Source organism: Cryptomeria japonica, chromosome 5 (assembly GCF_030272615.1).
Source record: "Cryptomeria japonica chromosome 5, Sugi_1.0, whole genome shotgun sequence".
NCBI classification, from domain to species: Eukaryota; Viridiplantae; Streptophyta; class Pinopsida; order Cupressales; family Cupressaceae; genus Cryptomeria; species Cryptomeria japonica.
Window position 1 is genome coordinate 372,604,663 of NC_081409.1, and position 12,828 is coordinate 372,617,490.

Below are 12,828 nucleotides of genomic sequence, written 5' to 3' on the forward strand. Positions count from 1 at the left end.
AATTTTACCTCCCATTTCAAATTCAACCAATGAGAGTAAAGGGTAGGTAAGCCAAATATAAAATATATTTATACAACCAGGTGGGAATGTATCATTATTTTATTTTTAAAGTATTTATACACCCCACTTAAGAATAAAAGTCAAACTAATAAATAAAACATGAGCCAAATATAAATAAGCCAAATGGGGAATTACAACCAAAAGCTCATAAATAAATTAAAGGGCTAAATAAATATTAATTATCAAATAAACAATTAAACCTTAGGAAATTAAATATATAATTAAATATTCAAATATCATTTTAGATTAAATCGCAAACACCAAATAAATATTAAACAACAACAAAGATTAAACAGTAAATATCAAATATAACATAAAATCAATAAGCATTAAATATTAAATAATTAAATACTCAAAGCCAATAAATTAAATATATTAAAATAAACATTATTAACTCTAAAATCACACAACAAGGATCAAATATTTAATCCAAGCATAAGTAATCACATAATTGAATAAATCAATGATTACCATGTACAATATTGAGAAAACCAAACTTACTAACTAATATGGCATATTATGCCAAGATGTTGATGACTCACAGTGAACAACTTAGACCTAGAGTATGTGAAGGGAACTCATGTCATCTCTAAACCACATAAGCCATTGGAATTAAAGACACACTCTGACTTGTGAAGCTAGGTGGAGTCGATGTCTGGTACCTGCAAAATCCCGCAACCACAAAACAATGATACAACATATACATACATATCATAACAGGCAAGTGATAGAGAGTCGCGACGACACATCCCACTCGCAATGAGTGATGTAGAATCATCTCTATCACGAAGATAGTCATACACTAGTCAAACACATCGTAATATCAACTCATCATATGAAATCATGAAATAGGGTTAGTGTAACTATAATCAACCTCATAATCATGATCAATCAAATCTATCAATAATCCATCACATAGTAAGCATATAGAATCCATCAAATCACATGATCAATAATCATAGAGTCATCATCATATAAATCGTCCAAATAGCATATGTCCAATAATGTCAAGCATCATAATAAGTATCTGATTCACAGGGCAAATCATAATCCATAACATCTTATATAGTCTAAGCAAGGTTTTTCATGAAATAAAAGTCAACTCTAGTCAAACAAGTCAAGTCAAGGGTGGACACTACAAATTTCACCTTCCAAAGACATCTCATTTTTTAATGACAAAGGAAAACTCATTTTGATACTAGAAGCTACCATGGATTCTCAAGAAAGAAAGTTGAAGGATTGAACCATTATTGAGTATTTGGGGTGATGGAAAGACTTGTCAACTAAAGGTGCTACATAAGAATGATTAAATATTTTTAAGTATCCAAACTTGAATTGTTTGAGAGAAAGCAATTTTAGGGAGGGTGAACTAGCATGGACCCCCTTTTCCAATAAGTTTCCATAATGTTTCAATGGTCCATTTCCCATTTCTCATGGGATTTAAGAAATAATAACAGAGAAATAATTTTATAACCTTTAAGTGAGTTATACTTTTTATATCATCATAAAGTTACTACTTAAAAGTGTTTTTAGAAAGTAGACTCCTAGATGAGAGTTTTTTGTAATAATATATTATGATAAAATGAATGCTTAGAGTAGGGATCTTTGTATTTAGAACACATATTTTATTTAATCCTCCTAAGTGGTATTGGAAAAGGAATTTTGAGAATTTGAATATAATTCTTTTTGTAGGGAAAATTCGGGTGCCAAAGGTCTAAATACGTAAGAGAAATGATCAAAATATGCATTCTTCGTATTAATCAAATTTGTTTCAAATAGATTAAGCACTTGTTCATCTATGGCTTTGGGGATAAAAAACCTATATGATAGATATTGGAGGACGGGGAACCTTTGATTTCTATAACTATATCGGTAGATGGAAACCCACTTAGAAATCACATTCAAGCTTCAAAGGCTTTAAATTTGGAATATAGTTCATTCAAGGCAAAAATTAATGTTTGTGAAATTCACATGGTGTCAATTTTTTAAGGTTTTGGGTGGCTTTCATGGCACCATATTTCTAGGTTTGAGGTAGCTTCCATGTTACAAACTTTACAAATTTTTGTTGACTATTACAACACTATATGTGCTAATTTTGAACGGCTAACTTAGCTCCATTCTTGTAGATTTTGGGTAGTTATTTTAATGCCATTTTGGGATTATTGGTAGCTAGGACAATGCCATTTATCACTACTATTTACTCTAAAGTTTTTTAATAAAGATTTGCAATTCTAGATTAGTTTCTCTTGACGATAATTTGTTAAATAAGAAATAAAATATATAAATCGTGTGTGGGTTGTGCAATTTGTTCATACTTCATGAGGGTTTATATTTTATTGCTACAATGCCTATGATCTTGAGACAAAAATCTATCTCAATAATTTTGATTTGTAACAAATGTTAATTATTGTACATGCTCTCACCTTGCCCTTTTCGAAACATAGTGATCAAAAGGTGTTGAGAATTTGTGAAGTGGGTTGAATTGTTAGCTATCATGTAATATTTCATTATAGGTTATTACAAAGGTCTAGAATCTTTATCAAATACATACATTCTTTGGTCAATGAGCTAAGTGCCCCCATCCATTGCATTTAATTTTTGTAGCTTAGAATTCAATTTTAGAATACATTACCCACAATTGTCACACATTTAATCTAGGCTAATTATTGTTCATGCGAGGACATTCACTCGACTAGCCAAAAACAACCTTAAGGACTTTACAAACATAAATTATTCTCAATTTTTTTCATATATTAATCCATTAAATATTGTCAATATCCAAGTCAATCATTTAGACAAGATGTTTAATAAATGAAAAATTCCATCCATCTTATATAAATACACTTTTATAAGATAATAATTAATTCAAACTAAAAAATTAACATATTAATTTTTATTTTTTTTAAAATGCACCCATTATATTGGATAGATGTTACCACAAATCTAAAAAATTATGATACTCTATAAAAATAATGAATTACTCACATGTCTAACAAATAGAAATCTATCAATCTAAGAAAATAACAATTAAAATAAAAAAACATATTAATAAATATAAAATATTAATTTTTTTAATATAAAAAGTACATCCATTACACTAGATAGATGTTGCCACCAGCAATTAAAAATTAGCCATATTGGAATCTAACTCTAAAAATAATAATAAAAACAGTATGGGGTTTATTTTTTATTTATATACCTATCAATAATGAATTAAATAAATAACAATATATCCATATCCATTAAGTACAAATAAATTCTTAAATAATTAATTAAAAGTAAACGAACACATTAAATGAATTTAACATGCTAGCTATTTTTAAAAAAATTACGTGTATCGTCCTGGATAGACGTTGCCTCGAATGGGGGTGCGGAACGGGAGCTCTAAAAGGAATTTGGTCCCACGATCTAGAATTTAATTTAGAGATCCACTGCCATGCTCCTTAGGATACGAATTTCTAATTGGCTGGGTTGATTGTATTTCGGAACATGGAATCTCGCACTTGCTATTTGGCGCAGTGAATCGCACTTTCATTGCTATGATGAGATGCACAGGCCTAGGTAACAGAATTGGACTCTCCAATACTTGATCGTATAGAATCAAATCTTCACTATTGGAGCCGTGGAGGCTCCAAATTGATTTGATATAGGATACAATACAATCAAGATGCTTGCATGTCACTCGCAATTAGCGGTGGTTCGGTCAACTACATTTGGATGCGGAGTCATCCCATGTTCTTCTTCCTCTAACCGCAAAAATTGTATAAAATTAAAGGTTGGGCGCAGAAAAAACGGAGTTAGTTTCAACAGATTTTCGAAACTCAATATCCATTATAGAATGACAGTTGAGGGATCTTCTGAACTGCGTGGAGATGGTCATGATGGAAGAGAAGAAAAGACCCTGACCCTAAATCCAAATGCTGTTGATGTAAATACAGCTCAGTCTTCCATACCAGGTACCCCCAATTTTTCATTTTTCAAGATGGTTTGGTGATTAAGAGCATTGAATTTCCATAATCCAATTTAGGAAATTTTGAAGAGAAAGCTGTATACTAATTTTTACATCAATATTTGTGATCACATTGCCTGACTCCAAATGGTTTGCATGCCTCCAAGGCCTTGTAAGAACATATTAATATGCAATGTACATACCCAAAATCCTCTTACCTGTACGAGACTCAAATGGGTTTTGACGTCGATTCTTGTGGATCTAATTAACTCATCGTTAAATTTACCTTCCTTCCAATAACCATGTAATGTTGTTAGTGCAGTGACTACCTACAAATAGATAGATTCAAATTCTTCCAATCTAATCTTGATTGGCATACTCGTACCTCTGTCACTAAGCTATGCCAGATGAATTTTGATAGGGTAGTTCAATGCCTCTCAATATATGTAGGGAACTTGGGAGATATGCCTTATGCTAGCTTGCAAACCAGTTCCTCTAAAATCAAATTTCTTCTGTCTGTTTGAGTTCTATGCTGCTGGCTTTTTATAAAGATTCTTATTGAATATTCATGCAAAGAAGAGTTTTCACTGTATGTTCATTTGAAAAGGTTCGATTTTATTTTTTTTAAACCCCCTGCATGCAGTGTCCTGCTTGAGAGCAAGTGGTTTCCATTCAAAACGATGAGTGGCACGGTACTTATGCTAGAAACAAACCATTAAACGGACCTAAGCAGAAGCAGAAATAGTTTTTCAACACCCCTGCATGCAGTATTCTACTTGAGGGCAAGTGGTTACCCTTCGATACTATTAGTGGCAAGGTACTCATATTCAAAACAAATCATAAAAGGCCCCTTAGCAAAAGCAGAAAGGAAATTTTTTCTTCAAGGAGGGGCAATATAGTTTGGCAGGGATCTCTCCTTGGCTAAGAAAAAAATACTCTTTGAAATAAGATATAGGATATAATCATTAACCTAATGCTAATCCCTCTGTTCTTGCATGGGCACATGCATAATTGGCTTATATATGCATATGGCTGGGGGTTGATCCCTACCCTTAAAAGGAAAAAAAAGCAAAAAATGCAGGCTACTCATATGTGGGGGCACATTGAGTTTATATTGTCTAGCAAGGGTTTCCCATGGATGCTTTGAATGTTTTTCCTAGATCAATTATGATGCCAAAGAATTCTTCTTATGTGAAATTCTTTTGAGGTATTGCATAGTCTGGCCTGTATTACTATCAAGGTTGAAGAAAATGTATTGAATATAATGAAATGATTTGCCAACACTTATGTTAGATGGCATTATAATATATGTTTAAAGGGCCATGCCACTTCCAGTCATGAAGAAATTGATGTGAAATGAAGAATAATTGCAATTGACTTGAAATTGTTCGCCCTCAATGTTCCTCAGTCAAGGCTGGAGATATACGTAACTTTCTCATATGGGTATTTTTTGTGGGGTCAAACCTCTGTACTCAAAAATATTACATAATCTGTCACTAGGGAGAGTTTATTTGATTTCTGAGCATTGTGGTGAGTTGCCATGTTTTTTGTTGATTGGATAAATTGTAAAACTGTTTTGAAATATTTGTGTGAAGGGTAGTTGATTGAAGGCTAACTCATTGAGATTAGGGTGTAGCAGGTCTGTGTCCTCTTACCTCAAGAATGTATGGCAATGCCTAATGCCAGATAGGCTCCATTGATGAGTATTGCCCAGGAATAACATGTCAAGCCTTATAAATTTCCACTAGCTGCCAAATAAATTATTGCGATTTTCTAGTCACAACTGATTACAGGAATGTGCATAATAGATTGTGACACCATGAATATGCAGTTGTTGCTCCAAACATAAAAGCAACTTGTCCAGAATATGCATCTTCCGTTTCAAAAATGAAAAGGATGCCACCAAGAAAAGAACAACAAAAAGCAGGAAAAAGAAAACTTGCAAAAGAAAATCAGGAGTGGGAATGCCTAGGTATGCTCTTGCTTCAACTTAATTCTATCAGCTGATGACATCACTCTAATGACCATGCAAGAGGGTAGGGTTACCTCTAACTGTGAGACTACTAACCACAGCTTTCACAAACAGGTGAGGATGGACCTCCATTTACTAGTCCAAGGAAAAGTGAGGATCGTTTCATCCATCCAAACACACCAAGACACAATTGGACATCCAAAACAATATGGAAATGACATTCTAACCACGAGGAATGTCAAACTCGGAAGGTCAAACAGCACAGTGAGTCACTATCTCTACCTAATCTCTCAAGAGACTGCCCGATTCCTCGAGGCAGGACTTACACCTCAAATTGAAGCATAGCTGACAAAGGACATAAAATACCATCAAATCAAGTTGGTAGGCCTTTGAGGCAAACACTAGGGAACAATTTTCATTTATGAAACTTCTTTGAAAAAGGTTGGGAAGCACTTCTCTCATGATCACACCTATTGAATAGGATTGCCCCTTTAGTCTAGAATTGTCTAGGCAATTCTAGGATTGCCCAAGCTATCTTAAGATTGCCCCTTTCATTAGTCAGACTCACCCCTGTGCAATATAGGCAATTCTAAAATATGCATAAAGCCTCTAATGTACAATGGGGTTCTTGGAGACTCCAAAAAAGACATCAAAGACATCGAAAGGCTCCTCTAGAAGCCTACTAACAAATTTTACTCTTTAACACAAATATTCAACCTCCCAAACAAGGACAAGGCTCACAAGGTAGAAGGTTAGTGCATGACAAGCTAATGCAAGCCAAAAGGGTTGAACACCAAACATGTTTTAGCGTTCACATTCAAAGTGCTGATTTAAAATAAATTGAATCAATGATTTTAACATTACTAAGCCTCAATGTAACATGTTTGAAATGCACAGACACCATAAATTCATATTTAACCAAATTATTACTTAAACATAAGCAAAATGTTCTTTATACTTCAAATGCAACAGAAGCTTACAAGAGCAATCTCAAGTCCAAATTCCATAGGGTTAAACCTACAACATCATACTAAATATTCTAGCTTAATCATCGCATCAAAAACAAATTATGACATTAGCAACAAGTATCATTTCAACTTCCAATACAAACTAAGTGTACACATCTTAGAATTAGGACTTGTTACATCATAATAAATACTGACAAGATGAGATACAAAATCAGCTCCAATAACAACATACACGTATTACAATGTAATGGTTCTCATCCCACATGTAGATCCTTTAAATGAACATTAAGATAATTATTTGAAAGTTGCAACACATTATAACATTTAACTTTAACTATTTTAGAAAGAGACAAATTGGTTATGGGTACATTACATAATATTAATTAATTTAATGTGAAATAATATTCAACATATAATATCAGCAAAGTTTCAATATTTAGTATTTATTATTTATAATTCGTATTATATTACACTTTGTTAATTTTTAATTTTAGTAGATTAATAATTATATATATATATATTAAAAAAGTATTTGGCATATGCAAGTACCTGTCTCCTACCTTTTCTAAAAAATAACGTATTGGTGTTGGTGCTTGTCTCTTGTACTTGTACCGGTTTCAATCTCTTGGCAACTATGTCACGAACCAACATTAAGCATATAATCCCAAACATGGCATGCTCAAACATTAGACACAAGCTGTCCTTGAAACGCTTGTCAACCGATTCAAAAATGTGCTTTGACCCAAGCAATACTATAGGATGAGGACAAGGTAAAAGAAAATGTTGATGGGGCCTTACATATTCTATTTCTTATATTGTGCTAGGGTAATTTAAAGAAGATTTCTAGAATTTTGAAAATCCAATGATTTTTTTTCAATATTAAATGATTAAATTATTTTCAATCTAAAAATATTCTTCTTTTTTTGTAAGATTTTATATTTTAGAAAAAAAAATGTGCAAATTATCAAAGAAAAAATAGTGTTTTATAGAAATTAAGGTGAATTGTTATTTTTAAGTGATTTCAAATTGCAATCTTTTTTGGGGGGAAATTTGATAAAATTAACTAGTTGGTGAAAAATAGCCACTAAAATCGTCCCTATGTCCTGTTGTGACCTAATCACACATCACCCCATTCCAAATGAGGACCCCCTACATTTTTGCCCACTTGGTCTTTTGGGTAGTCTGGCAGCAATTTCTTCAATCTCCTCAAGTCTGCAAGTGTTTTGGTGAAATTTGGCTGTTTGGAAGCATGCATTGCCTATTTTGGGGTTTTTATCCTTCACGACTTAGAAATGAGGTTAGTAGTGTTGACTTAGTGTCAGTACCTCCTTCGGGGTTCGCGACATGGCTTAATGACCTCCCGTGGTTTTGGGTAAGTCTGACGTTTGTAGTGGGCGTTGATAGCTCGAGCTTTTGGTGCAACAACAAACATACCAACAATTGGTTTCAGAGCCTTGGGTTCGAATCCCGGTAGGTCTCCTTCATTCCGTCGGTGCGGAACCCTCAGTTGGTGCTAAGGGGGAGATTGTTGACTTGGTGGTCAGCACCTCCTTTGGGGTTCGCGACATGGCTTAACCGCCTCCCGTGGATCTAGGTAAGCCTGACGTTTGTAGCGGGCGTTGATAGCTCGAGCTTTTGGTGCAATGGCAAACATATTAACAAGTAGCCTAGGGCATTGTGAAATTTGAGCGAAGCATTGAAAAGAGAACCCTTAAAGGAAGCTACCAATGAAATTTGAGCGAATTTTGAGGACTTACTATTTTTAGTTAGTTTCATTTCAGCCTGTATTGGCCTAATTTTGCATTTAAATAAACTTACTATTTTCAGCAGTGTCTATTTTTAGTAAGTTTCATTGTGTCTCGGTTTGCCCTAATTTGGTGTTCGGAAGAAATTACTATTTGTAGTAAGTCTTTTCTTTGGAAAGTCTATCTCTGGCAACTGGCAAAGCATTGATTGCAAAATGTTCTTGAATATCCAGTTTTAAATTTGGAAAAGTAGATAAGCAAGCAAGTGATCAAATTTTGTCTAAGTTTGGAAATCCTTCTTGAAATGAACAAGACAGGAAGAAATCCAACTTGGGCGAATTTCCCAAGGACAGGAGGATTTCTTCCAAATTTCCAAAATCCTTCACCAAGCCTCCAGAGCACTCAATCAACCTCCTTGGGTGCATTTCCCAAGGAGAGGAGGATTCTTCAAAATTTCAAAATTCCTCCCTCACACTCAAAGTGTGCCCAGATAGCCTCCTGGGGTGCAAATCCCAAGGAGAGAAGGATTTTTCCATTTTTTGAAACATCCTTCACCTCATTCCAAATGCGCCCAGGCAGGCTCTTGGGGTGCAAATTCCAAGAGTAGGAGGATCATTCCTCACAAGCAAATTTCCTCCTCCAGGGTTAGAATGTGCCCATATATGTAGACAGTCTTGGAAATCGTGAAAAATGGCTAAGTGTTTTAAATTTTTCTTCGTTGGAACCCAAACAAGGCAAAATTCTTGGAAAGTGGAAAAATGGTTAAGTATTAAGGAATTCTTCCTTCAAGTCTCATATGCGCCCAAGCACTCTCAAGGCATGAAATGATGGAATTTCACGAAGAAAGGAATTTTCCTTCCCCAATCTCAAAATGTGCCCACCTCGAAGAAAGAGAAAAAAGATCATAGAATATTTCTAAGTCAAGAAAATCCTCCAAGATTGGTATACGCTCATGGATTCCTCAGAAATAGAAATTCAAGAATTTTATTAAGGCAAGAGAAAATCCTTCATGATATATCATATGTGCCCGGGATAGAAAGAATTCTGTGAAAGGCAAGTCGATAACATGCAAAATGGAATATTCTGCATTAATGAAGCATAACTCAAGACTTTATGGAAGTTCCTATTTTTGAAGTCAAGTATGACAAGAGGGGTTTGCCAGAATGACAAGTTGTCTCCCTCTCGTTAAGGAAACATGAAGTGTGATTAATGCAGTTGCTAAATTTATCCTGATGCCAACTTACCAACTTGGTGGATGAATTCCTATTTAAACAAGGCTTAAGATTTCATTCTTCACAACACGTTTTGAGAATTGAAGCAAGAGCAGGGCGTGAAGAACAGCTAGGGCATGGTTTTTCATCATCTAGAAGTTACTTTTGCTTCAGAGGTTTTTATTTATTCAAAGTTAGGAATATGCTACATGGAATTCCTCCATTAAAGGGTTTTTTCTAATAATCCTTTATTCTGTTTTGCAAGAATGGTAGAGTCAAGCAAGGTGGCGAACACTTCTAGACAAACATAGATCAAGAATGAACAGAGAGGATTCCTCCCCGAAACAAAGATTATTTCAAAATGGAGAGAAGTTAGTGACACCAACTTGGGAACATTCAAGTTGGAAGAATTTAGAAAGAGAATATTTGGTTAGGATGGACATCCTCCATCAGCTATCGCCAAGAAGATAGTTAGAAGTGGAATTGTGGCAGCTATTGGCTTCCCTCTTCCCATCCAATGCCTGGAGCTGATCATGGAATGTGCAAAACATTATGACACTGAGAGAAGAGCAATTATGGCTCCTGATGGCAGACTCTTGGCAAATCTCACCGCTAAAGCAATTGGTGAAGCTTTTGGAATCCCCGCATTCCAATCCATGATGTTCAAGACCAAGGAAAAAGTGACTTTGATTTATGGTTTTGGCATAGAAAGATGAGCTGGAATTGTCAATAGAAAGTGGATGTAAAAGCCAAAGTCTCACCATTCAAAGATGCCCAAGTAGCTCACCAGCATGGACTTCAAACAAGAATATGGTGATCTTGTGCTAATGATGAGCTAGATTATGGGATGTCCACAAGCATACATCTTCGAGTCTTGGATGTTTTAGTTCATTGAAGAAGTGATGGATGCCATAAAGATGGTGGATTGAGTGAGAATAATTAGCAACAACTTGGATGAACAACTGAGGAATTTGAAGCAGTCCCAATCCTTCTACTTGAGCTCATATATTGTCTTCATATTGGCTATAATGGGCAAGTTAAATGGATTATCAGGCAAAGGACCCATGGGATGCGATCTAGGACACTTGAAAGTCTACAAGTGCAATCCGTAGTTGCACTTGTACAACACTACTTTCAAGAAAGCAAGTGACACCTTCACCATGCACATTGCCAGATCTTTACAAGGAGGTGTTCACACAAGGCTGTCACAAGAAGCGAGGAAGTTGGTAAAGAAGTATGGGGCCTGGTACATTCAGTTTCCAAGATTTACTTACATTTGGGTCCAAGGATTCTTTGCCTAGCCCTATAGGCTCCCAAGATATCCAATAGATAAAATGGTGTTGTTGGAAGTAACAAGATAGCTGACTGCCTATTACAGGAGATTTTGAAGAAGAAAAAGAAGGGTGGGCTCGAATTTCTAATTGTCATGGGAGATTATGATGAATTGTGCCCATCATTGGCAGCAACAGAGAAGTTAGTGGATGAACTACTATTCTACCACCTCACATCTCACACTGCAAGATTGGATTTCGTTCCGTATGATAAGATAAGAATGGTGGCTGGCATGAGGCACAAGCATAGGATGTAGCTGGAGGATTATTGGGCTAATGTCAAGGACAATTATGAGATCTAGAAAAAGAATGTTTTTCAAATTTCCTCTTAAGTTGATAAGAATATGTGAAATCATCCAAGTGCCTGATTAGATAGAAGAAGATGGGAACACAGTTCACCCAGATGATGAAAAAGAAAAAGATAAGCCAATCCAAGCTCCTAACTGGTCAGAACCAGAAATTGATGATCTGGATATCTTAAGCCGATCAATTATGAAATTTAGGAGGCACTAGGTTGAATGTCATATCAATAAATTGAAGGCAAAGAACACCTGCCTGACTTACAGTTTGATGGGAGACTTGGAATCCTAAGATGAGGCCACTGAAGGGTCATTAGGAGCTCAGGCCAGAGAGGAAGCAATGCCACAAGAAAGGACAAAATGTGGAAAAGAGAAAAGTGTTCCCAGGGATTTGCAAACAAGGAAAAGGCAAGAGGTTCCAAGGGAGGAACTGCAGCAAAAGAGGTGTAGGTTGGAAGAAGCACAATCCCTTCACAACTCAAGTGTACATGAAGTTGATATCTTCGCAGGGGAAGCTGCAGAAGTCAGCTCCAAGAAGAAGCCCAAGACATTTTGCAGGCATAGGATATACTTAGTGCCAATGCTTTTCGAAGCTATGTTCAACAAAGAAATGAAGAACAAGAACTTCCTTTGCATATTGAACAACATGCTCAAGATTGTTTCAGAGAAACAAAAATGGGAGATTTAGGACACTTTGAGGAAGTAACACAGGAACATGAATAGCTTGAGATACATGATCAACAGGTAGCCCCTCCAGATTGGCTGAAAGAAAGAATGAGGAAAGAGCCAAAGGAAGATATGGATCCTACACTTGAGATTGAAGAATTTCTGAACTGGATAAACAAGCCAGCAGAGAAGAAGGTGAAGAAATTTTCTAAGGTTACTATATGCAGGAAAAGGTGGCGATCAAAATGAATAAATCGAGATCAAATAACCTACATACCAATGAGACTCTTGGTGCAAGTATATAAACTAATTTGAACTAGTTTAACTTCCCAAGGGGTGTCCCATTGTTCTCTATCTCACAAGATCCCTAAAGCCAATGTTTTGCTCTCAGATCATTGAGCAAATGACTTAGGAATGACAACTCCAAGAACGAGTGATATTGTGATCTATATGCATGAATGCACTCTAAGATCTATATGATGTGTTAAAAGCTATAATGATTAAGCTAGTATGAAGATAGTGATATGATAAAGAGATTAACAAATTATCCTAACATGATATACTATGATATGAAATGAAATGCTTCTAAATGTTTATGATAATATTTTAACAAAGAGAGGCTAAAAT

The 12,828-nt window shown here is 35.3% G+C and overlaps 1 protein-coding gene across 2 annotated transcripts in view; it reads left to right on the plus strand.

The window, feature by feature from the left end:
- Positions 1 to 3,402: 3,402 nt before the first annotated feature.
- LOC131034917 (adenylyl-sulfate kinase 3) overlaps positions 3,403 to 12,828 on the plus strand; it is a 79,331-nt gene continuing 69,905 nt past the window's right edge. For both annotated transcript variants that reach the window (XM_057966530.2, XM_057966538.2), the window contains exon 1: positions 3,403 to 4,016. In XM_057966530.2, the coding sequence (XP_057822513.2) occupies positions 3,728 to 4,016 (289 nt within the window). In that variant the 5' untranslated portion in view covers positions 3,403 to 3,727. The remainder of the gene's footprint in view (positions 4,017 to 12,828) is intronic.